The sequence below is a fragment of the Schistosoma haematobium genome, chromosome ZW (genome assembly GCF_000699445.3).
Source record: "Schistosoma haematobium chromosome ZW, whole genome shotgun sequence".
NCBI lineage: Eukaryota > Metazoa > Platyhelminthes > Trematoda > Strigeidida > Schistosomatidae > Schistosoma > Schistosoma haematobium.
Window position 1 is genome coordinate 68,934,357 of NC_067195.1, and position 27,805 is coordinate 68,962,161.

The 27,805-nt window shown below is 30.5% G+C and overlaps 1 protein-coding gene across 2 annotated transcripts in view; it reads right to left on the reverse strand.

The window, feature by feature from the left end:
* The window catches only part of MS3_00004247 (uncharacterized protein), a 230,582-nt gene that overhangs the window by 140,827 nt on the left and 61,950 nt on the right, over positions 1 to 27,805 (reverse strand). The window contains exons 1-2 of one of the 2 annotated variants that reach the window (XM_051212142.1): positions 26,065 to 26,238; positions 625 to 921 (exon numbers count right to left, since the gene is read on the reverse strand). Coding sequence is in view for 1 of the 2 variants with exons in the window: in XM_051212143.1 (XP_051072290.1) it covers positions 625 to 921 (297 nt within the window). In the remaining variant the exon portion in view is untranslated. Of the gene's footprint in view, positions 1 to 624; positions 922 to 26,064; positions 26,239 to 27,805 lie in introns of those variants that run through there. The other variant, XM_051212143.1, reaches the window with a different exon arrangement.

A 27,805-nucleotide genomic window follows, 5' to 3' on the forward strand; every position in this document is an offset into this window, starting at 1 on the left:
TGAAAACTCTCATTCCATCGGATAAACACGTGACTATAATCCTTCTTATTAAGTTTTAAGGCAACTTCGTGAGACTACAATGTAAGGGCGACCTTTATGCGACAATAAAGTCACCTTGAGAATGTCCACCTAATAACTTGGACTAAATAAAGATTATGAAACAGTGGTAGGAATCACAATTATAATTTATAATTAATGATTAGTGAAAAGAATTAGATTTACAGTTTTCATCACAAACTGAAATCAACTAAAATGTTAAAAAATTCTATTTATCCTAATGAATGAATGAATTTTTGAACCAAAGTCGATGACCTTTTATGTTATACCTGATTGATTCATCTATAAATTATTGTCTCGCTAGTAAATTTTTAACTGAATATAACGTATATTAAATGGCATCAGCGAAAATAATGGTTAGGTTTGTTTTCAAATGTCAGTCAATTTTCAAGATGAATTGTCATAATCTTCCAAAAGATTATTTGTGGTATTTTATCGAAATCTGATGGTAAGCTACAGAGAATAATTTATTATGTATCAGTAATAAAAGTAGGAAGAAAAGGATTATGTGTTCAAGTATAAAAAACTAAATGAAAGCAGGTTAAGATTTTCATTAACTTCACTTACGATCATTAGTATCATAAACTGTTAAATAAGCTGACGCACTATCACCTCCAACATGATTACGTGTTATACATTGAACTTGTAAACCATTTTGTCCTCGATGTACTTTAGTTAAACGCAATAAACTCCCATCTGGAATATTCAAAACGCCACCAACACCAGGTGCTGGTCGGCTTACTTGACGATCAAGAAGAAAATTTACTGTAGGAGTTGGATTTCCATTTACTCGACAGAAGAACAGAGCAGTTTCACCGCTAATTACTTTTACATTACTTGGAGGTTCAATTATTTTTGCCGGACCTGAAATGTATAAACATAAATATGATAAATTATAAAAATGTCAAGAAAAACATAAATTTCTTATAAATAAACAAAATTATCAGATAAGTTGTGTAATCATCACTCAAATATCATTGAATCACTGAGATTAAAGATTATACGTCAGTTAAATAGTGAATGTCTGTCGCATCAATTTCAGATTATTCATAAATTATAATGGCTAACAAAATCACTGAGATCTTTTGTTAAGTTAGTTCTGTCGAATTTGATCGACTTGTTAATATTTACCAATGTAACATCGAGAGAATCTGTCTAAAGTGTTATGTTCTCAGAGATGAATAGAAAAGGCAGTCCTTTCATAAGCTACAAGTAATCTCCGACATCACACATAAATACTTGATTTTAATTTTTGCGCTGCCAAAAATTCGGATAATATAACATTTAAATTATCTGTCTATTTGTAGACTAGAATACTTTGCAAAATGTAAGGAAATATGTAAAAATTATTAAACTATTTGTCTGTATTAGTAAAACTGTTTTACTCTTGATAAGGTTTAATGATAGTAACTTGTAGTTTATACTAGAAATCCCTTTAAAGTTGAGATACTGTAAAAGAAGAGGACGTGATAAATAATATAAAATGTTCTGAAAGGATAATTATGGTAATGTTCTGCCTTGACCAAAAAGATATTCTTTCTGATTGATCATTACGTAATATTCAGTTTATTGGATTATGAGATCGTTATCTGTACACACCATAACACTCAGTAGATGCATCCGTAATAAATAAGGAGGTTATACCATTTCAAGTTTTCAACCATCAGGAATGAAAAATCATAAATGTTTTGTAATAAATTTCATATTCTTCTGACTTTGTATTTATCTAAGTCTCAATTCCCTAAAATGTAGATTATTTACAACGAAAAATTGAAAATATCAGTATGGGGTTATGAAGATTATTAAGTTTTTGATTGAGATCATGAACCGATTGATGTTAGACCACCATTGAAAACCTGGAAAAACTGGACGGCCGTTTCGTTCTATTGTGGGAATCCTCAGAAGTGCGTATCAACGATGCCCTACGCAGGATTTGAACCCTAGATCTTCGGCCTTGCTCGCGAACGCCTAATCTCTAGGCCACGGAGCTGGTGTTCAGTGGTGTTAATGTCTAACCTCAACCGATTCACGAAATTGTGCGACCATCTTCCGTTGTACTGATGTAGATACCTGTCTCTACCGGACACGGATTAGCTCCACTGGTCACGGCTTCTCTAATGAGAGACCAAAGGCCCTGGGTTCGAATCTCGCAAGCAGGATCGTGAGTGCGCATTGCTGAGGAGTCTCAAAATAAGACGAAACGGCCACACAGTGCTTCCAGGTTCTCAATAGTGGTCTAACATCAATCAGTTCATGATCTCAATCAAAATCGAAAATGATTAATTTCCCAGGGTGATCATTAGAAAATATGTCACTGTGGTTTATGTATAGTGATTCACTTAATTTTCGGTAAAGTTTCATATATCCCTGATTCAAATTAGTATGACTTAAACGGTTACTAGTTATATCAACCACATACTAACTGAGTATTGAAACACTATTATTCATAATTACAATGAAGATAATGCGCTTAATAAATAATATATTTGTAATATCCTAATGAGTAGAAAAACTAAATTTTCTGACGTTTTGTGACTTAGTGTAAGCCACTTCTTTAGAGAATATTTTTCTACTCATCAGGATATTACAATTATATTATTTATTTATAACAATCTATCCAATGCTCAATTTACTCGAAATTATCAATTTGCTTAATAACTTGTATCATTTCAAATACAGACTTTTTTCAGTTTTCATGTCAACATTTCTTGTTGTTGAGATACATATCGTAAAGCAAGAACTCAGTTTCACGAATATAACATTGTCATGTGATGTTCTTTGACAGTCAACTAATTTTCAGACAGGAATTAATTCATATATATATATACAAGGAAAAGGATAATGAAATTTGCGTTGCAATTATGGTGAAGAACTATTTTCTCTGAAATAAATTCTACTAGAAAACTGACTCCTTTTTTAACTTCATCTTAGCTAACTAATATTATTTCAATAAAACAGAATATAAATAAATAACATAACTAATCATTACTAGAAACGGTCATATTAACAACAGTGATATGTTAAAAGAAAGAGGATAAAAGTATATTTAATCACATTTATAATAACATAAGGAAGATAATTACCTCTCCCAATTCTATAACATTCTATTATTCATTCAACATTTTGAAAATAGTCGCCAATAAGTATGTATCTTTTAAACACGTACACAATATTACTGTAAGTTAATTTGCCCATTAAAACTTAAATCATTGAAAAATTTCAACAACAATTCAAAAAAAATTAGAATTCAAATATAAATAAAACGTTGTTGGTTAATTATTTTCTAATATTAATAAAATTACAATGATAAATATTGTTGTAACTCAGAGATTACGCAGGACAAAATATAGAAATCTTTTAACGCCGGAGAACTACGATTAGTGTTTTCTACCCGTCCAATAGTGACACTGAGGTTAAAAGAAGAATTACCTACAATAACCACATCATTTAGTATTTATCATTTCAAATGCTCCCGTGAAGCGAGCTATATTGGTTGAAGTTTTAGGCATTTACATTTTCGTGCTCACGAACACCTCCCAGTGTAGCTAAACAAAGGTTTGATGAAGAAAGTGAACGGCTGGATATTGGCCCATTTAGTACAAACTGGTCATACTGCCAGTATAAACCAATCTTTTTCAATTATTTATAGGGTCAGTAAATTTTGCCAAAACATGTCAGACTCAAAAGTCCTTCAAACGACTAAAGCAGTAGCCATCCGGATGAAGAAACTGGAGCTATGCGAACATAAGAAATGTCTTCAACCACTCCTCCTCTCATGGTCAATCTCAAGGCCAATTATTCAATAGTAATTTTAGCTATGGATGACCTAATTTGACTGTTGTACTTACGAACTTTCGTAGTCAAATGTAATATGCTCTGTTATCTTTATTCATTGTATTCTTTGTATTATTATTATTATTGCTATTGATTAAACATCATTGTTAATCTCGCCAATATATGATTCATTCACTTCCCATTCATTCCTCCTTATTATGTCTTATTAATTATTCACACAATATAGCGTTCCACTAAACATTTGATCGAATTGTAATTGCACTATTACTTCTCCCACCCTATCTAACCTATATTTATTCGGATCATAGATCTTAAATTTCACCTAACATATATGATGATTCAATTTAATATTCCATTTAAGTCATATCAATATTAACAATTTTATTCTGATTTGTTTGACAATCGTAAATTCACATGGTTTAAACGATGTACTTTACCCTTAACCTGATCATTTTTCGGATTATTAATTTGTATGTATAACTATATAATCTGATGAGAATTTCTTTGAAAGGAATATTCTTCGTTCAAATATTAGTCTTTTAGTAATGATATTAGTTAGAATGAGTATAATGATTTCAATATTTCTTTGTTAATTAATTAGGTGTTCGGTTTATTAGCAAGGTATGCCAAAAAAAACTAATAGTAATCTATTCTTTATGTATAATACAGCTAAACTATTTCATTTCTTTTTGAAAAGGCTTTTTTGTAATGATATTTATTGGTGAGACTATAATTTATGAACGAACCAATCAGATATAAGAAAATAGTTCATTGATTTTGGCTCAAAAATTGATTCATTCATTTGGATAAATAGAATTTTTTAACATTTTAGTTGATGTCAGTTTGTGATGAAAACTGTAAATCTAATTCTTTTCACTAATCATTAATTATAAATTATAATTGTGATTCCTACCACTGTTTCATAATCTTTATTTAGTCCAAGTTATTAGGTGGACATTCTCAAGGTGACTTTATTGTTGCTCAAAAATTGTCCTTAACTTATAATCTTACCTGTTTATTCATTCATATAGATTTATATAAAATAAATCTTAGTTAACTTAATAATTATTGTACATTCCAAGTCATCGTTCGACGTTATATGAATTGAATTAACAAGAGTATTCCTTTTTATTTCTTTTTAGACGATTAAGATATAAGCCTAGTTGATAGTCAGTAGTGTAGATATGATATAAATATTTTATTTTGCATTTTTTTAATAAAGTTTAATAGACCAGGATAATCACATAAGTTCGTTAAAGTATGGATATTTAACAAGATGTAATATATATTTTTCGTTTAAATCAAAAGATTCTAGTTAGCGTATTCAATCTATGTATGCATGTTGGGACGGCTATTGAGAAATACGACGGAGCCTCTAGAGGCCCTAGAAGAGTCAAAGAGTTCCATCCAATGAGAATGAAATTGAGCTTTCTAGAATATTAACATGGCATGATGCTATTGGTCTGTAACATAATATGCCTATCTGCGGATTGCTTGAATTATAATGTTGATTTAACAAATGCTAATATCTATAAATACCTATGGTTTTCTGTACAATTTGATTCTTGCTTAACAAGCACTTTCTCCATTCTTCTTCTGTTTTTTTATTTGCAAATTGAAGGGTTCTAACGTTCAATTACTCAAGTTATACATGGTACATTAAGAATCTAAGCTCTAGATATAATAATACATTTAAAAAAAATTTCGTAAACATTCTCATTTATATTTTATAAATGTAATGCTTATATGTGTACACTATTATTATCATCATCATATTGTGGTATGTTTATACAGATTTCTGAAAATTATGTATAAAATCATAGAATCAAAATATATATCAAAAACATAGTTTTATTCATCATTCACTTTTTCTCTCTCCTTTAATTAATTAACTTTTTAATTCTTTCTTTGCTTCTTTTATTTCAATATTAATGATTTTAGACAGGATAATAAATTTCTTGATTGAAATTGACTATAGAAACTAACAAAACAATAGCACTAAATGTGTACGTACATAAATATAGTGGACATTTATAGTTTAAGCATGGATTGATTCACTAAATGATTTTAAAAATACAATGGAAAATAATAAATTGACGTAAGTAGGTAGGGGAGAGGAAGCAGGAGGAGGAGGAGTTTATTCCATACAGTAAATTTAACATTGAGGAGAAATTCAATTTTGTGTTATTTTTTTTCGAACTATTTTTTTTCTTTTTATGAAGTAAATAGTTACTTATCGTAATACCATTCAGTTTACAATACTTTACAAACGATAATATTATAAAGTAATTTAATTTTGGCATTAAAACTGAGCAACATGACGATATGTATATGAATTAAATGAACAAATGAATAAAAATAATAAAGTCTCTAAGCCAGTTTCTATGACATTCAAATCAATCTATTTAGTAAACAAATGAGTTAATCAACTATTTTTAAGGAAAGAAACACTGTCTTTCATTAGTATTTCATGATGTACAATTAAAAGATACGTAAGACATTTTATGATAGTATTTATTTCCATTCTTAAAACTGCACGAAATTTTGTCCTCTTTAGTTCCGTTGTGAAGTATTAACTCACTGATAACAATGGTGGATGTGTCGCTCAGTTTCGTGGATTAGTTGAAGTTAGACATTAACACTATTGGATGCCGGCTCAGTGGTCTAGTTGGTTAAGCGCCTGGCGCTAAAATGATAGATCCTGGGTTCGAATCCCGCGAGGCGGGGTCGTGGATTCGCACTGCTGAGGAGTCCTACAATAGGACGAAACGGCTATCCAGTGCTTCCAGGTTTTCTATGGTGGTCTAACTTCAATTGACTCATGATCTCAACTGTTGAAATTATTTGAACATTGTTAACTGAAACTCTGTAATATTCTTATATCCATTTACATTAGTCTTCTATACGCTCAGTTAACACTGATCTATGATGTAACTAACTGATAGCTTAGTTGGCGGCAATAATTATATCAGATAGGGACATGAATAATAAAATATAATATTTTTAAAATAATATTTAACTGAATAATGGATGTTTATAATTTAATTATGGTATAAAACGATCTTTTTCATCTACATTGGTAATGTTAGCAGACCGACTCATAAGAAATTCCATTGGTTAAATATTATATAAACCCGAAGCTATAGATTAACTACTTTTTATAAACCGCTCATATGTTTAATTTTTCATTTGAAAAGGTTTCCGTGATGTTGATTACTAGACTACTTGTGACTGAGTATTATTTTATGATTTACAATTTAGAATTATTCATTAATGAAAATTTGTTGCATATTTTGTGGTTTATTATTCCTTTGAACTTCATTTGTATATATGTTTACTTGATTAACACGACAAAGTTGTGAATTCTATGTATTCTATATTGCGACAATTGATAGTTTTCCAATGATATATTAATCACTATTTCGAGTAGTATTTTATTCAAAGGCAAAATCAGCAGATTTTTTATTAAAGATTACAGTGTAAATCTCTATCTTTTGTACACTTGATTTATTGATTGAGGTAATCTATTATTGATTAATTTTTCAAGTAGAATCAAAATTGTAAGTTTCGATTATTTTTATAAGACAGACATTTTGAATTTATTGATTTATTAATCATAATCACAGAGTCTCAGTATAGTATTGTGTGTTTGCATGCAATGTAATAATGGTTGAGCAAATTGTACAAATGAACTAACTATCTTATATAATAAGCAAAGATAGACAGTGGCTAGCAGTGGAATCCAGGACGCGCGTTTCGTCCTGTTTGGGACTCGTCAGCTGAATGTACCTGTATCTCATAGTTGATGTTCACTCTGGGACCCGAACTCAGTACCGTTCGCTTCAAACGCCATCGCGTTATCCACTTAGCTACTGAGTCCTGATAGCCACTTGCTTGTGCAATGGGTTGAAGTTTAATTCGTTTGAAGCGAACGGTACTGAGTTCGAGTCCCAGAGTGAACATAAACTCTGAGATGCAGGTACATCCAGCTGACGAGTCCCAAACAGGACGAAACGCGCGTCCTGGATTCCACTGCTAGCCACTATTCATCTTTGCTTATAATGCTTGTAAATTAAGGCAATATCGAGGCATACGCACAGTGTGCACATATGCCAATAAGAGACTGATCAATTTCAGTCCTAAAACATCAATGGGAAGATTCAAGTAAAACAATATCAAGTGAATTATCTTATATAATGTTTGGCGTTTTTCTTTTCTCTAAAGAAATATGATTTACTAGACTATGTGTGGTAGTTAAATTCAAAACGATTTCAACTTCAATATATAAGTCATTATAATTAACGTAAACATGAAATTAGGGGAAAAGTCAGTTTGGAACATACATACAGTAATCAATAAAATGCCCCAATATTTATTCAATATTCAAAAGATAAACAGAACATTTTGTCTGAGATTGATGATCATTGTGGAAAATCACTTATAAAAACATAAAATGAAAAGAAATAAATTAATGTATTTTTGTAATATCTCAATGAGTAGAAAAATTAAATTTTGTGATGTTTCGTGACTTAATGTAAGCCGCTTCTTCAGAGAATAAATAACCAAATCAAATTTAATCCAAGTTTAAATAGTACAAAGGAAAAACGCGAGAATATTATATGAGATCAAGCAAAAAACAGGTGTGGACAAATCAATGTTATGTCATTTCGGTCAAGGTAATTCATAAGCGACATGTATGTAAATTTATATGTGCGTATGCGTGCAATGTTGAGGATGATAAAAATGTATGACCTTTGTGATGAGAAAGGATAGAGTTTAATTTGTATGTACGATAATAGCGTGAAATATGAATAATATCAGACTAGGTGGCTAGGATAGATAGTTCACGTAGGATGCATACTAAGGTTTTCTTTTCTATTGAGATCAATAGGATTACGCATTATATGGAACGCTTCAAATACTCTCCTTTCTTTGTAATTCGAAAAACCTTTTTGTAATATTTTGAAATTGATTTGGTGGCTGTTGAAAATGTCATGAACTGCTATCACCGATTTAATTTAAAGTCTATCCAGCTCTACGAGGTTATTAAGTGATTTCTTTGTGTACCAAATATGTTCTTTGGCTCGAGTCAACGTTTGACGAAATGACTTTCCAATATAGAAAGCATCACAATCCATACATCTTAATTTGTAGACACAGTTCTGTGTTTACATAAAGAGGATTCTTTCTTTTAAACGAACTAAAGTATTTCGAAGTGTGTTCGTTGTTTTGTAATATAAAATTAAAATATTAAGAGTAAACAGAGAACTAACATTTTGGTATATGATTACATATTGTAGACTAGATTTATAGATAAGTAATGAAATTACTTGATATTTTTTTTACTAGAACATTATAATTTTACAATAAATAATTTTTGATAGAGAGTGGACATAGCCTAAACTAATGATTAATTTATATGATAAGAATTGACCAATATATTAGAACAAAATAATACCTTGATTTCTAGTATAAGGGTTGTGGAGATTATTAAGTTTTTGATTGAGATCATGAACCGATTGATGTTAGACCATCACAATTGAAAACCTGGAAGCACTGGATGGCCGTTTCGTCCTATTGTGGGACTACTCAGCAGTGCGCATCCACGATCCCGCTCGCGGGGTTCGAACCCAGGGCCTTCGGTCTCGCGCGCGAACGCTTATCCAACTGGACCACTGAGCCGGCAACCGATGGTGATATTTTCTAACAACAACCAATCCACGAAATTGCGCGACCAACTTCCGTTGTACTGAGGTAGATACCTGTGATGGTCTAACATCAATCGGTTCATGATCTCAATCAAAACTTAATAATCTCCACAACCCCTATACTAGTAATCAACATGTGCTCACCAGTGACTAGCTTCGTGAGAGAATTCTCGGAGTTCTGGTGAGAAGCCGTGACCAATGGGGCTAATCCGTGTTGGGTAGAGACAGGGATCTACCTCAGTACAACGGAAGTTGGTCGCGCAATTTCGTGGATTGGTTGATGATAGAAAATATCACCATCGGATGCCGGCTCAGTGGTCCAGTTGGATAAGCGTTCGCGCGCGAGACCGAGGACCCTGGGTTCGAACCCCGCGAGCGGGATCGTGGATGCGCACTGCTGAGGAGTCCCACAGTAGGACGAAACGGCCATCCACTGCTTCCAGGTTTTCTATGGTGGTCTAGCTTTAATTGACTCATGAATTCAACTATTAAATATTGTTAATTATCAAGGATTTTCCTATTCGTATTCACCAGGATGTATTTTTAGTTAATAACAATTAATAAAAAACATTATTTTCTCCTAAATCAGAAAATATATAGTGTTATGAAAAGTGTGACCTTACACTAGTTAGTAAGGGTAGAAAGTTTTAAATCTAAATAATAAAATCTTATGTCAGTTTTGGTTTTATCTTCAAAACCAAGTTAGAAGATACTCAAATTGAAAAAAAACGTTATTTGATACACAGAAACAAACTCAGATCATGCTCATTTATTGTGATGTACTAGTAACGATTTTTAGGTGTAGGTATGTAGGAATGTTACAAATTATAGATTTATTACAGATTTGTAAATGATTCATTATCAAAGTCTACTTATATTTATTATGATGAAATCGAAAGCACTTTTTGACATTGATGATCCAAAGTTGTAGTAAAAAATAGCTTGTTTTTGATGTATTGAACATTACAAAAGATTATTTCTTATGTTTGTATGTAAGAAAGGGGTGAACAGTAAGAACAAGAGAATTTGATATAATGATTAAAAACAGTGTGACAAGTAGTTTTAGTGATGTAATGTGAACCACTAGATGCATTATAATACGAGTATGAACTATTTCAACGGTAAATGAAAGGCTTTAAATGCAGTAGAGTTTATTCTTTTTCACCAAGTTTCTTGACAAACCTATTGCCTCTGACAGTTATAGGCTGAAACTGCAGTATTAGCTTAATATAGTATCAAATACTCTCACATACCACATGATTACTTACGAAATCCTTGGGACATATTTATCTAGGTTTATTAATATTCGAGATAAAGGAACATTCTTAATCACCCTCACTTTATCAACTAAGAAAGTTGGCTAGTGGCATGTTGTAAACCATTATAATGCACTTTTATGACTGATGTTTTGTAACTATTATGAAGCTTAAAAGAACAATTTTTTGTGGGATTATAGTAAGAAATATGTTTGATTGTTTGACAAATAAGCCAATTTTGATAGCCTAAATTATTCTAAACAACAATCGTATCCTCAAATTGAATTGGGTGGTTTACCTTATTTCTTTAGTCGTCAATTTTAACTCACATAATCTGAATCATTGTTTGTAATTAAATGTAAAAGCTTGTTACCATCCATTTTTATGAAGGAGAAAATATTTTCAGTAATTTGTTGTTGCAGAAATCATATAGTCTGATGGTAATGTGTATTTTTATAAAACCTTGGATTTGAATATTAGAATTTGGTTTGTAGTTTAAGGTTCTGAGAATATTAGTTTGGTTTTCCAATGATAACATCATTAAATTCAATATGGAATTGTCACCTAACGATAATAGCTAGTGATACGGATTGAGTTGACTGAGCTCAAATGTTAATTTGAATTATGTTTAACAAAAATACATATTATTATTATCATTTTTAGAAGTTAGTTCCTCGTCTTAAAGTAAGACAATTTTCATCGGGAAAGCTTCAATGGAAAATACAGATGAGATTAATGTGTTCTAAAAACTCGTAACAAGATTTAATAACTAGGCAACTACGAGTAATTTACATCATTTACAAACACTGAACAAGTTTTAATCCTGAAAATAACAGTTAAGTAATATAAGTCTTTGTGAATAAAGCACGTGACATTATTATAATAGCCAAATCTATAATGTGCATGAATTTCTGATTGTTAAGGATTGTGTACATTTGCTAATACGTCGACAAAAAAAATTCAAGTCATTTACAATGCCTAATTTGAAAAAAATAACATTTTGTATCGATTTTGTATATTCCTTGCGGTAAAATTGAAGAAAAAGACTTGGTTTCTAAGGTTTTCGGCATTATAATTTAATTTTAAATGACTTTAGTAGTTTTATGGCAATTAACTTAAAAAAACATTCGATCTTTATATTTAAAAAAAAACCAAAAAAAAAACATATTCATAAGAAGAAACCATATTTTTCATAAAAAGTTGCTTTCTTAAATAGTATGACCGTTATTAACAATGTCTACTGATACCTATACGATAACTGTAACGGTTGCCAAGACGACTAATGGATATACGTTTTATTATATTGGGATATATATATATATATATATAAAGCTTATTAATCTACCGTAGAGACGATAAATTTCTCAGTAATTCTATGTATTTTTTAAAAATGTAATAATAAATATGACGATTGTAATATACAGAGAAAAAAACCCGATGTAGTGTAGTTAATAAATATAACTGAGCTAGATAAGGATTTCAATAAATATGTTATAATAAGTGGTAGAATAAATAGAATGACTCATTTGATATTTATGATTTCAATGAACTGTTCCACTGATATTTCACATTAAACATGTTCATTAGTAATTTGATTAGTTCATTTCTTTAATATTGGATTAAATTTGTTTTTTTTTTAAAATAAAGAAGATAGAATAAAGGTAAGAAGAAACATGAACATCGTCGGATGAAGTGATTTCATTTCAGATTTAAGTACTTTATAGGTCTTCGATATACGTAGTGATTTGGCAATTTTATATAATATACCGCGGGACGGGGCCGTGGATGCTCATTGCTGAGAAGTCTCACAATAGGAAGAAACGATCGTCTGGTGCTTTTAGGTTTTCTATGGTGGTCTAGCTTCAATTGACTCACGATCTCAACTATTGAAATATATTTTTCTTTTTGTATAATATATATATGAACTCATTTATTTCAATAATGAATAGTAATTATGCTCACCTTCAATATTCATACTAGTTCATTTTATAGAAGCATATAGATTGAGGGATAGTTAGAAAGACTATGATGCAATCAAATACATGAAATATGTGTAAATTTTTATGACTACGGTATATGAAGTAATACACTTTGGGAAATATGTAATAACAATGGTGATAATAGGTGAAATAGTCGATGAGAAGATGCAAGTATCTTAATGATTAAATTAATAAAAAGTCCAATATTTTATTGAGTAATCTGAAATAATCACTAATTAGGAACAAATTGTAACTGTGATGAATAATAAAAGTAATATTTTGATTAAATGAAAGACAAGGAATGTTTATAAGGGTTATAGGTTAATGAAAACAACCTTTTAAATATTTTCATAGTGATAGAAAAAAGAAAGAAGAGGATAGTAACGATTCAATTATTATTTCAGTATCAAGTAAACCTTAAAATCTTGTTATGTCAATAAGTTATAGTTGCAAATTAGAATAACGAATAATTCTGCCTAAGGTAGTATGTAGTTATTTTGACCATTTATAATTTAAAAGACATTGTCAAGGTATTTACACAGAATTACATCTCTAAAACACTACTTATTTTGTACAAATCATTGAGTATGTAAACGATATAGAGTACAAAAAATGAGATAAAATCAGTTAATCTCACATTGTTCTTTTTATTCTACGAATGTTTGTAAAACTAATTAATTGCATAAAATGCTTTGATGAAATGATTGTTTATTATGTTGAAGTTCGATGAATCAATTTTGTTGTTGAAATGGCATTTGTTAATAAAGTGTATAGATATATTCTTTAAAGATGAACTTTCACAAAATCAAAGATCAATGGATAGTCGTTTTACTAGATTTCAATTCCTTCTTGTATAATAGTAATATCTATAAGATTAAGGCTTTGAAGTATGCTTAACTTATAGTTTTTTTATTATTTATTTGTTATTGTGACCTGATACTCTGAATGAAAAATAATTTGGAAAGTATACTTCGATTTTATAGATTGGTGAATGACTTTTAACCATATTTCATTTTCGTTAGTTAAAAAGACATTTTATTTACTTTTGATATCCGTTCAATAATAAATCTATTTCCGTGTATTAGATTTATGACCAAGCATCATTGTCATATTAACCTTACAAAATCAAACGATTGAATGTGTTCAATATCACTAAACAATTATTCGATCCATTATTTTGACTAAAATAAGTCTAACTGTCGGAGTAAAATTATTATTTAAGCTGTGATAGTTTATACATAAATAGATAGGAATATGAACAGAGTTGATAGAAAATAGATAGAGTATGGATAGGAATGGAATCTAAGACATGTATATTGTCTTATTTGAGACTCATCGGATAAGTTTACCTACATCCCAAAGTTGATATCACTCCTTGACTCGAATTGAATACAATTAATTTCGAATGTCATCGCATTATCTACTTAGCTACTGTGTTCAGATAGCCACCCACTTGTTCGATGGGAATGAGTTTTAATTCAATTTGAATTGGATTATCTTGTTGTTGATCTATTGGGCTAAAATTTGAACAGTCTTAGTATTTTGTGCGGGTTGCCTAGATATAGCCTTTATGGCACAAATCAATACATATTAATATACAATGTTGATTAATGTACAATGCTATGTTATGTTATTTTATAAAATGCAAGTTTAAAAACTTTATTCGAACTATCTTATGTCATTAAAAATCTTTCACTATATTGTTAAGCTTTTTTTAAATATCTGATAAGATGATTGACTTTTCCTGTCTTTCACTCTTTCCAATGGACACTGTGAAAACGGACTCATATTTACTAAGCTGATTGAATAAATAGAACAATAAATCTATAATCACTTGTTAACATAATATAGACTATTAGTTTCATAATTTTATCAGTTCAAATATACAGTCTTTAAAATCTTGATAAGTTGAACTCTTTCCAGTAGAATTATATGATGCTAGGTGTTGCATTTTATTGTAAACAGATCTCATAAAGAATTTCACTGTTTGTTTGTTGGTAGGAATACATATGTTTTATAAATAATTCAGTCGACACTTAATCTATCATTTATGAAGATTCTGTTATTTCCTAAGATCCTTCTCATAATTTTAAGTATATCTATTGGAGAAATATGAATTTTTAGGTTTTAATATCTTTTGAGTTTAAACATGATAAGCATACTTAATTTCTTATCATAATTAGAAATAATCAATGAATATGGAATGCTTAAAAATACATTTGAGTTTTACACTTCAAACAATAAGGTCAATGTTCTTAATTGTAATTACCGATCTCCTACATCCTGAATGGTATATTTTAACAATATTTATGCCGTTCTACAAAATAAACGAAGTTATATACTTATTCAAACTCATGGACAGATGATAATAAATCAGACAACATGTGACTATTAAGCTATTTTAACTTGTCTTGATAATTCTACATTTTGCATAAGCCATTTTGACCGACCATACAAGTAGTTCTATTACTCCTGTTCATAATAATTACAATAATGTATGTTATTATGTGTTTTACGGTATGCATGAATGTTATAATTTACTATCAGCTGTGGTTAATCACGAATTATAAGGAATTACTCGAATGTGATATCATAATACAATCTGAGATCGACTAAAGTTGCACTTAATTATATTTTTCACAGATTGAAATCATGAGTAAATTGAAGCTAGAACACCATGGAAAACCTTCAAGCACTGAACGGCCGTTTCGTCCTAGTATGGGACTCCTCAGCAGTGAGCATCCACGATCCCGCATTCTGCGAGATTCGATCCCAAGACCTATCAGTCTTGTGTATGAGCACTTTACCAACTAAACCACTGAGTCCCATACTAAGACGAAACGGCCGTCCAATGCTTCCAGGTTTCCCATGGTGGTCTAGCTTCAATTGAATCATGATTTCAATCTGTGAAATTTATAAAATCTCCACAAACCCCTCCTGATAATTATATTTTTCTCATTTTTTTATTAGTCTCTGATGAAACTCAACAGATATACCTACTTATATTAAGACTGTTTTACATATAGTGATCTATAACCACTACTTATATTTCGTAACATGTATCATTCAATTTATCATTGTTTTCATATTTCATAAAGTTTCATATTACAAAGACTAGAAATACCATGAACTATTCTATGAAGAAAACATTGTTTCACAGTACATGATATAGATTCGAGTAGAATAAAAAGGAACATTATATCGTTAAAGAAAACAATGCTATCTCAATATAATCTATAATAATCTATTATACACTAAATGAAGCAAAATATGTATATGATTTTATGATAATTGTCAAGTGGTTAGTTGACTAAACATTTATAATAACAGAAACCACTGAACAAACCTATTACATTTCAAAATATATCGTGAATCATACTGTTGATTGGAAAAAAAAGAGATAATCGATGTATGTGGTGGGTTAGAATAAACTGTGATTTTCATACTTTACATTTAAATTAGTCTTGCGGAATCACAATAAAACACTTAACACTATGTTGTCATGTCAATTATGAGAGAGAAATAAAACAAGCAAATCTTTTCGTACAATTAAATAAAAATGTTGACTTTTTTTTTCTTTTTCTTTTTATTCTACCCACATCGAATCAAATTAAAAACGTTCATTTTTCAATCGGTATTGAACTGTGAGATGAAACCTTTTTTTAATAAAATCTGTTAGTTGTTTATCTTTTATTTTCTATTCTATTTCATTAGTATGTGATATTTGTACAAGGCGGCTTGATTGAATATCTGGGCTACTGTGGTGTTTGAATTAACTAATGATTCTTTTATACTTGTTGAACACTTGATTTCGAATTCTAAATACAATACATTCGTTTGTGCTTGTGTCGTACTTCTTGATTCGATTGCGTTAATTCTGGGATTCCTAGTTCATACGATAATTCAAATAATTCAAAACATCATAGCTACTTATTCCTGACATCTAGATATTCCAACAAGTTATCTGTTTTCTTGTTTGTTTTAACATATCATTATGCCTATTAGTTTTATAACTTATTCCGATGCGTTTGTGAAATGTTTACGATGTTTCACTGTATAAGTTAGAAAAAACGCTTAATCTGAGTCAGTGTTATTGCTAGCAATATGCATAGAAAAGAATGTACATTATTCACATATTGATTTCTGAACGCAAGATACTCAATATCCGTTGGATGGATACCATCAAGAACACCACTCTGTGGGAAAGGATGATCCAGCTTCCAGCTAAAGAGGAAAGTAGGAAAAGACGTTGCAAGTGGATAAGGCATGCATTACGGAATTCATCAAACTGCATTACGAAGCATGCGCTTACAAGGAATCGTGAAGGGAAGCGGAAAAGTGGAAGGCCGATGTACACACTATGTCGAGAAATGGAAGCAGATATGAAAAGGATAAATAGCAACTGAGAAGAACTGGAAAAGATTGCTCAGGACAGGGTTTGATGGAGAGCGCTGGTGGGTGGTCTGTGCTCTATCACGAGGATTAACAGGTGTAAAAAACTAAGGAAGTAAGTCCAAGTTGTAAGGATAAAGTAAAGGCATTACATTTCACATCACTGTAGTTATTCACCGTGGCAACGAGGGATTTGTCACACTTTCTCTATGTGTAAAAAAAGTTAAGTTGAAAGAGAGTGACTACAGTGATTCCTGAACGAAGTAACGGCAGCGGTTAAATATTTATAATGCATTCGTAACACTAAAGACATATCCAATTTCTGTTGTGTTTTGTGTTACTACTTACCTTCTAAACACTGCCTTATTGGTCTTGTCAATTCTACCTGAACTTTCATCTATTACTTATGCCAACCGTAACCACTGATTGTTTGTACCTTTCTATAATCATTTCAACTGATTTCACAAAAGATTCCCCCAGACAACCAGTTTTAATAAAACGTTTTTCCATATATGTGACTTGCTTTTGCATATTTTGTCAGATAAACCAAGCATTAAAAGGTTTTTCTGGTAGCTCCAACACTTTTTAATATAACATAATGAATATTCACTAAATCAATCAACAGTGAATCATTGCTATTATGAGATCTCATATCTATGTATGAATTTACATGTGTTTTTAGGAGAAAGTACATAGAAAAGATTAAAAGAAGAGTGTCATCAAGATTTTTTGGTCATATTCATCGAAAATTGTGTTTAGAATGGAAGTAAATCCCTCACAAGTATTCTCACAAAATACATAATCGATCGGAAAATATGAACATGTTATGGAAATAACTCAAAAAATACTACTCAAAAATAAGTAGCTCGGAATGTATTTAATGTTTTGTGACTACTATAAGAATCTTGAAAACAATCACATAATGCATTGCTTAACGTAAATTATATGCATCTATGAATTTAATATGCCTCAATTTTATAAGTTATCGTTGGGTGGTGAATATTATACTAAATCATTACAGAACCCATATTCTTAGATTACGATGAATATTTTGTTGATAATTAATTGAATGATAAAGGGTTCACAATTATCTCTGCAATGCTTTAGTATACGGTCGTACTTTAATCAAGCAAATACCAAAATAATGTATAGATACATTTAAATAAGAAAGGATTTATTAACTAGTAATATAGGAATTCTGTCCTGCATTTTTAATCTAATCAAACATATTTGATTAGATTTCCTTTTAAAAACTTGAACCAAATCGACGAGCAAAACGTAGGATTAAATTCAGACTTAATCTTTGAGATTTTACTGATACACTATTCCTTTTATATCTTACACCAACTCCATGCCTAAATATTGTAAAACTATTCATCCCTAACCTAAACGAAATTTCCTATAAATGTATGACTATTTTGAATTCTTCTTGATTATCATTTCAATTTGACATTACTTAATATAAACTATACTAAATCATCAGTTCCCATACTGTAGAATTTAATAATGATCATTTCAATTATTTGATAGACATTTAACGTTTTTCTAGCAAATAGTGACAAGCCGTTATCAGTGGAGTTCAACCAGGTCTGTTATGAGATATCAGCTCACTAAAGACAATGGTGTACGGTGGCGCAACGTCGTGGATTGCTTGAAGTTAGACATTAACACCAATGGATCCCGGCCAGGTCAGTGGTCTGATGATTAAGTGCTCGCGCGCGAAACCAGTAGGTCCTGGGTTCGAATCCCACGAGGCGCGGGGTCGTGGATGCACACTGCTGAGGAGTCCCATGCTAGGACGAAACGGTCGTCCAGTGCTTCCAGGTTTTCCATGGTGTTCTAGCTTCAATTGGCTCATGATTTGATAATAAATTCGTAGAAAAAGAGATCCCTTCGCTGAAGTTCGTGTTTTTAATTGTTGAGTAATGTTCATCTTACAATATTGATTAGTTCTATTACCCTTTTATAATATTTGAAAGTATTTGAATTATAGTACGAACTAAGATTCCCAGAAATAACGCAATTGAATCAAGAATTACGACACAAGCACAAACGAATGTATTGTATTTGGAATTCGAAATCGAGAATTCAACAAGTACAAAGATATCATTATTTCGTACAAACACCACACCTTTCCATGAATGTATACATATTGATAGAGGGGGATTTTGAGAGGGAAAAAATGAATTGACAAAATCATTACATAAATTATAAATTTACATAAATAGTACCGTTTACTCTTGATTAAACAATCGATTAGAAATCAATTAAAGTCTAGAATATCTGTGTTTTCTCTTCATTTATTTCTTTGATCTAGCTAAAAAAACATAGTTGTAATTAGTTAACCGGAAGTTATTTTAGACATTTCCTACTAAGAGACTGTACTTGCATTTGTTTTTATTTTCAATCATACATTGAAGACTGTTTGTAAAATTAGCTAAGAAATCGATGCAAAATCAAAACAAATTTTGACTGACTAACATTTGAATTAAATTATGATAAGAAATACATAATATTAAAACTTTATGTATGTTTTAAAGACAAAACGATTTATACATTCGTACTGAACATATATAGATAACCATAGGATATATCTGATTTCTTAAAAGAATAATCTTGTACACAGAGCTTGTAAAAGAGAATGAATTGAACTAATGGGGTTTTGAGGAAGCTAAGTGAATTTTTAGGTTGTATTTATTATAAGTTGATCTGAGTTGGAGTCCAGCTGAACAGCTGTTTCATCATGGTATGAAAATGCTCAATACTATCAGGGATTTAACTTACGATATTTAGATTGACTTAAACTTAATTTCAGTAAAAGTTATTGAAAATAGTATGGTGATAAAAGTTTTTCTTATATCATTGATACATAATTAAACTGGATTGGTTGAATAAAGAAAAAGTTTTTAAAGATTATTTCATTGATGTATAACTAATGTTTATTGTAATCAAACTGTTACAGAACGTTATACTTGCCTATGATCAGCAGTGTAACATAATAAGATGACAACTAATGACACGTGATTAAGGATTCTAAACAAAACGAAATATTTACTATAACTAGTTTTCTTATAAATAAGAACTTTCGTCTAAATTTGAACGAATAGTTTCACAATATTTGGGCGCCGAGTTAATATGAGACATTAAAGAGGAAGAGTGTTGGATTTACTTCAAGTTCTTTCGCTGAGATTTTACAAATACATTCTTCCTCATTAGTTTTCTCATAGTTTAGGGGCATATTACTCTATAGTATAAACGAAGGCATTAAAGAATACTGAGTCATCTGCTTTAATTATTTATTTGAGATAATGTTTACTGTGTGATATTGATCATGAAATAAAGATGAAAAGTTTCCGCGATATCATAGTTATTTTAAATCTCTAGAATGGTTATGCTAATCAGTCAGTCAGTCAGTCAGTCAGTAACAACGTAGAACTTCGTACGTACGTACATCAGTTCCAGTTGCCACACCACCTTAGCACAGAGATGCAGTTGTCGATTCAAATCCCGTAGTGGTAGAGGTAGCAAGAGTATAAGCAGTAATAGGGAAGATTAGAGTTTGGAGATGTTATTTAAAGAGTATAATCCAGTGAAATAAATTTGGAAAGAGGAAAAAAGGGACATGGAGAATTCAGAAGATTAGAATCTGGGAGAACTTAATACAAATCAGAACGCAATTATTAAAGTCTGTCAACGTGGTACTCAAACTCTATACATTTACAAAAACTTGTTTAAAAATAAAATCGTCAAATTTATTTCAAGGAACACTGCACTGTGACAAAGCACGACTGGTGTAACTAGGTAATCAAATTTATTAACGGTGGTTATATTAGAATCAAAAAAAGATCCAAGAAAATTTGAAAAAATTAGACTGAAAGAATACAAATAAGACAGTAGACAATCCACTAAATATAATAGTGTTATTCAAGACCACCAATGAATCAATGTAAGACCATCATTGAAAACCTGAAGGCACTGGACGGCAGACACGTCCTAGTATGAAACTACTCAGCAGAGCGCATCCATGATCCACTTGCGCGATTCAAACCCAAGACATATCGGTCTCACGCAAGAACGCATAATCGCTATACCACTGACATGGCCGGCATCTACCGGTATCAATGTCTCACTTAAATCAATCCAGGAAATCGGGCCACACATCTTCCACTGTCTTCAGTGAGTCACTGTCTCACACCGGACACGGTTGAACTCCACTGGTCACAGCTTCTCACTAGAACTCCAGGAAATTCATCTTTAAGTTACTTACTAGTGAGCACATGGTCATTGTCAGTACAGTGTTGTGAAGTTTGTATAGTTTGATTGAGAATAAAGTTTTCAGGTTTTTAATGGTGACCTTACATTATTCTATACATGATCTCAATCAAAACATAACAATTTCTACAACCTTATACTTATAATATTATTATTTCACATATTTTCTAACATTTAAATAATTATCAAAACAATGAGATTATCAACTAAACTGTCAACCGATCTTATTTGATAAATCATAACTAAGAATTGAATTGATTTTCAATTTATATAATTCAAATATAGTGGGTTAATTCATTCATAGTACAATCAGTGAAATTCCTAAAATCTCTACAAAACCCCTTCTGATAATCATTAAAACTATTATATCAAAGAAAATCAAATATATAAATGTACAGATATAAAAAAAATCAACCCATTATACTGCGCGGCAGTCCGTTCTGTTTTAAATTACGGCAGCGAAACATGGCCATTAAGAGTAGAAGATACTCGTAAGCTACTAGTATTTGACCACAGATGTCTTAGAAATATTGCTGGCGTCAGCCGAGATCACCGGGTAAGTAATAGTGAGGTTCGACGCAGGATATTAGGGAATGATGGTAAATCAGTTGATGAGATTGTGAATCTTCATCGACTGAGATGGTTGGACCACGTGTTACTTATGCCTGAACACCGATCACCACGACGTGGAATGCTAACGGGTGTTGGAGATGGTTGGAAGAAAGTTAGGGGCGGCCAAACCAAAACGTGGCATCAGTGCTTGAAGTCACTAACTTCTAGTCTGAGCCATGTTGGTAGATGAAGACTACTTGGTTGGGGTCCGCGTGACTATCGTAACCAATGGTTGGAAACTCTTGGTGACATGGCTCAGAATCGATCACAATGGCGTCGGTGTATACACTCCCTGTCTTCCCTTAAACTAAGAGATTAAAATCGCTTCATATCTTTCTTTCTACGAAATAATTCTTTCTTCCTGTACTATATCCTTATTACAATCTTTCTTTTATATATTACTACAACTGAATTATCTACTTTTATGAATCCGGTGTCCATCTTGTTGTGTTAATGAGGTATGGTAACTTGGACTGATGCATATATGTGCCTGGTCCTACGTTGTAGCCGACTGGCTGACTGACTAAACCCATTATTCAAATATTTAATAATAAGTAAATAAAACAAAATTGACAGTCTCAAATTAATTAAGATACTTTTAGTTTTATTTTTTAGTTTGTTTATAATAAAAAAAAATTTTTTAATAAAAAAATGAGTCTTTTTATGATCGATTTTTAAAAAAAAAATTATAAGTACAGTAACGTTTAATGAATTTCAGGGCGTCAATATAGAAATAAGCAATTTCTAATTTATATATATATACATAAATACTCCCTCATCATTGATATGACCCTGTTTATTTATTTATTTATTTATTATACAGACACTATTTACTCTTTTCGATATCGTTTTCTCTTTGTATTACTACTACTTTCTATTCATTTTCATTTTATGTAAGTAAATACAACTATATTAAACTTCTTAATATTTATTATATTGTTAAGTTTCTCACTATTTGGAGTATCATATTATATTTTCGGTTAGCATAACTCAATCATACTGTAAGCATGAACTATACATACACATATCTATTGAAGTATTGTTATTTTATTTTTACGTAACTAGGTAACGTATTATGATGTGCAAAATATGTTTATATATGTATATGTGATTATCGAATTCGTGCGATGAATTAAGTAATATAATATTGTTTTAAAATAGACTAATAACTGATGATTATTATCGAAAACATTTATAATAATTTAATTTCCATTTATTAAAATAAACACACACACACACAAAAGTAATAATAATAATAATAATTTAATAGTATTATCCTACACTTAATTTTTTTTATTTTCATATAAACTATGGACACTTTAAAAGAATATTACAAATATTTGTTTATCAAATATGCTATGTTTTCGTTTTTTAATTTTATCAGTCTGATAAAGGGTTATGAGATAGTAACTCACAGATGACAATGGTGGATGTGTCGCACAATTAGTTGCAGATAGACATTAACACTGTTGGATGCCGGCCAGGTCAGTAGTCTAGTGGTTAAGTGCTCGCGTGCGAGTCTCATAGGTTCTGGGTTCGAATCCCGCGAGGTGAGGTCGTGGACGCTCATTGCTGAGAAGTTTCACGATAGGACGAAACGGCCATACAGTGCTTTCAGGTTTTCCATGATGTTCTAGCTTCAATTGACTTATGATCTCAACTATTGAAATTATTTTATTTAGTTATTTATGTGTATGTGCAACTTGTGACATAAACTAAGACCGTTATTAAAATTTAAATTTGTTTCACTGTTGTGAGATTACATAAATATTCAAATTAACGGAACAGTAAACAATTTTTTTCTTTTCATAAGGATATTGGTAACTATGAAACATTGATAATTTAATCATTTATTAAGACATCAAATAAGAAAGATTAGTTCAGCGAAGAGTTCTATTTTCGACGAATCCATTTTCAAAGCTGTACGATCGCAAATATATATATATATACTTGTTTTACAGGATGATAATAATTACAATAATATTGATAATAACCTTCGGTTAGACATGGTGACAGTGAGTTAGAATAAACAAAGATATTTAAGGAAAGTTTAATGATCGTTTGATTGGTAATGGCTTAAGTATTCATCAAAAATAGGGGAATTATCATTGGGACAGGATGGCTCAGTATGATAAGATAAATTGTTGAAATTGAGAATAAATGTAATCGTGATGATCGTAAAAACAGAAATTAACCCCTTGGAGTAGAAGATGAAAGGAGAAGGTGGAAGGCAAAGCAGATGGCTGTATAGGAAGAAAAATATGAAGAAAGAGAAAACAAAAAAATTCAAAAGACATTAAGACCATAATGCATTTACCAATTTACCTGCTCATGTGGAACTAAATATATAGGTCGTTCAATGCGTGTGCTATCCAAAAGAATTCAAGAACATTGTCCGGCGTGGCTGAAAAGAGGAGACAATCGTTCAGTATGAAGTTCAATAATCAAACACCTTGTGAACACAGGTCACTCGATCAAGACAGACTCTGCGTTCAAAGTCATCTACAAGGTAAGTAGAAGTCTTTCAAAGACAATTACAATGCCTCTTCTTTGCAGTGCCGAAGCATTAACCATACATCTGGAAAGACCAGAATTGTGTGGGCAAACGAAACTGGTACAACTTTTTCTTCTACCATGGTCCTAATGTCTTTTTTTCTCTTTCTCATACTCTTCTTCCTTTAGAGACATCTGCTTCACCTTCCATCTTCCCCTTAAATCCTCTACCTCTAACTGGTTCATTCTGTTTCCACGATCATTCTGATTACATTTGATCTCAATTCCAACATTTTATCTTATCATACTGAGCCAACCATCCCCATTGATAATTTTTTGGTGAATACTTAAGCCATTAACAGTCAAACGATTATTAAACTGTCCTTGCTTTATAAAAATTTTTTTAAATACCTTTGTTGATTTAACCTTACTGTCACAATGTCTAACCGAAGGTTATTACCAATATTATTGTAATTATTATCATCCTGTAGTGTAATCGGAATGATCATCTCTATTTCAACATTTAATCTTATCATGCTGAGCCATCATTTCCCAATTATAATTTTCCTATCTATCTTTTGATGAAAATAGAACTCTTCGCTGAACTAATCTTTCTTATTTAACTAAATCAGTACCGATAAAAAACAGTAACACAACTTTGAAAAATGGCAATCAAAAACAATTCCAACTAAAATTAATATTACAGTGTTAGACAATTTGTTGTTTTGTGTTACAGAAACATACTGTTTTATTAATATGATGAGCAGTGACTTAGTGTGTGAATGATGTAAGAAGTTAATTTTTTTCCCAATAATCTGTAATATGAAATCACATCTTGAAACATTAATAATATTATTCAATCGGTTAGTAATATCTATTGTTAATGATAGATGCTGAATTGTATGATAAAATCAATGTGTTCACTCAGTAAGGTATTGATTAATTGATATTAATTACTACCCATTTCAAATTACGCAAAAACTGGCTGTTAGTCTGATCTGACTGAAAATAAATGAGAGAAAATGCAGTATTTTCATATATCATTTTGCTTTTCGGTGTTAAATAAATCCATATTACCAGTCTTTATGCTATCAGTATTGTCATAGGATGAGAGATCCCAGTACAAAGCACAATTCAATTAAGCCATTTCACAGACATAACATTTACGATGATTAATAAAAGTCAATACTCACTGATCATTCACCATAATACCCCATCATTGATAACTAATAATTGTACACAATGAATATCGAAGAGAATATATTGATCTAAAATTACTATATACATTGAGGGTATTTTAAAAACTCTCAGAGTAACTGACTATATCGTAACAAATGCTTTTAATTTTTGTCAAGTGTAATATTCGATAAAGCTATTTTCATTCATGTATGAGAATGGGATTCATATATCCAGTTATAAATCTTTATACTACTTAATATTAATTTATCTTTCTATGATTATTATCTACTCGAAAAAGATCATATACATAATTTAACTTACTTGTAATATTTAAATATGATTTAATCACATCCAAATTAAACCATTGTGTATTAACTGTGGTAATATTTTCAGAAATATAAACCAATATAATAAAATGTGTAAATATTCTTAATGTTTTATTTATATTCCAAATAGAATTCTGTTTTATTAAATGTTCCAATGGTTGAATTTCATAATATAGTAATTTATTTTTATGTTTTACAAATTTTATATAATTTAAACTTCCAAATTTTTGATTTACTCTATGATTATTTACAAAAATCTCCACATTGTTACTCATTTGATATCATTCGTATTGAATTCAAAATGTATAGCCGTTTGTTTGTTTGTTTTGAAAAAAAAATTAATAAATGATTCAGTAATGTTTAATGATATAAAATGTTAAAATTAAAGATTCTCTATTCACTATTAACGACAGTATTCAGTTGAAACAAACAAAAAACCAAAACAATCTCAGATTGTTTGTTTAGAATACATTGATAACTTAGTTTGGTTGAAGTGAAAAATGAATGATACATAAAACATCATTGATAGTGTAATGATTGATTAAAGTCTAATATCATAATTGTTTCATTATTTGTTTTATTTTTATTTATTTTTTTATTTTAATATTTTTTATTATTATTTTTACCTCCAGTGTAGTTAATTTCTTATGTGAATCTATTCATTCATTTTAAACCAATCAAATTATTAGTTAAGATTAAGATTTTAACCAATCAAATTAAAGTATGGCTAGATTTTTCATTAGATGAGACAAAATACAAAAATAAAAAATAATATTCATTTATGTAGGAAATAGAATGTAATGTTTTCAAAAAATTATTTTCATGGTTGTTAACCAAATAATACGTTTCTTAAAAAAAATTGTTTAAGCTTAAATAAGTAGAAAATTATTATAAATATTAATATTTAGTTCATTTGGTGTTGTTTTATTGGTGTATCTTCACATTGTTATTTAACAATGCAATTGATCAGTCTTATAACTAATACTTAGTTAGTAAATTAAATACTACTTTCACAGTTGCATGATCACTGGGTGGCGATCAATGTCATGCGTGTCTAGTCCTTATTAGTGCAAATCGAATGATATCGACCATGTTGCAATGTGTCCACCAGTCTAGGTGACTCGACACTCCATGCACTATTGTGAGATTAGATGGTGGTTGGTGCACAAAACCTGAGTCCAGGGTTTCCTGCCGACTACCTCCAACCACCATCTAAATACTACTTTATATATATATATATCTTAGTCTAAGAAATATTGATAATATTGAGTAAGACAGAATAGTCTATAAACGATATGTATTTTGATTCTTAAATTGTTATATCAGTTGGAGTTACAATAAAAGTTTTATTACGAAAATTCACTGTATAATTGATATTATAGTTTGATTTGCTGAGAATCTTTTGAATTATTTTGTATAATATTAATAGTTTAGATAATTACAAGAAATCAACAAAAATCTCCGAATATAGGTATGCTATTTGATGGAACTTGTCAGTTAGGAGTATTTATAATATTGAGGGAGTTAATGCTTTCTGTGGGATTTAGTGAGATTCTAGTGGGGGAAGAAATCAGGAAGAAGCACTGGAAGTGGATAGGACACACATTGAGGAAAGCACCCAACTGCGTCACAAGGCAAGCCGTCACATGGAATCCTCAAGGCCAAAGAAGGAGGGGAAGACCAAAGTATACGTTCCGTCGAGAAACGGAGACAGACATGAGAAGACTGAACAAAAA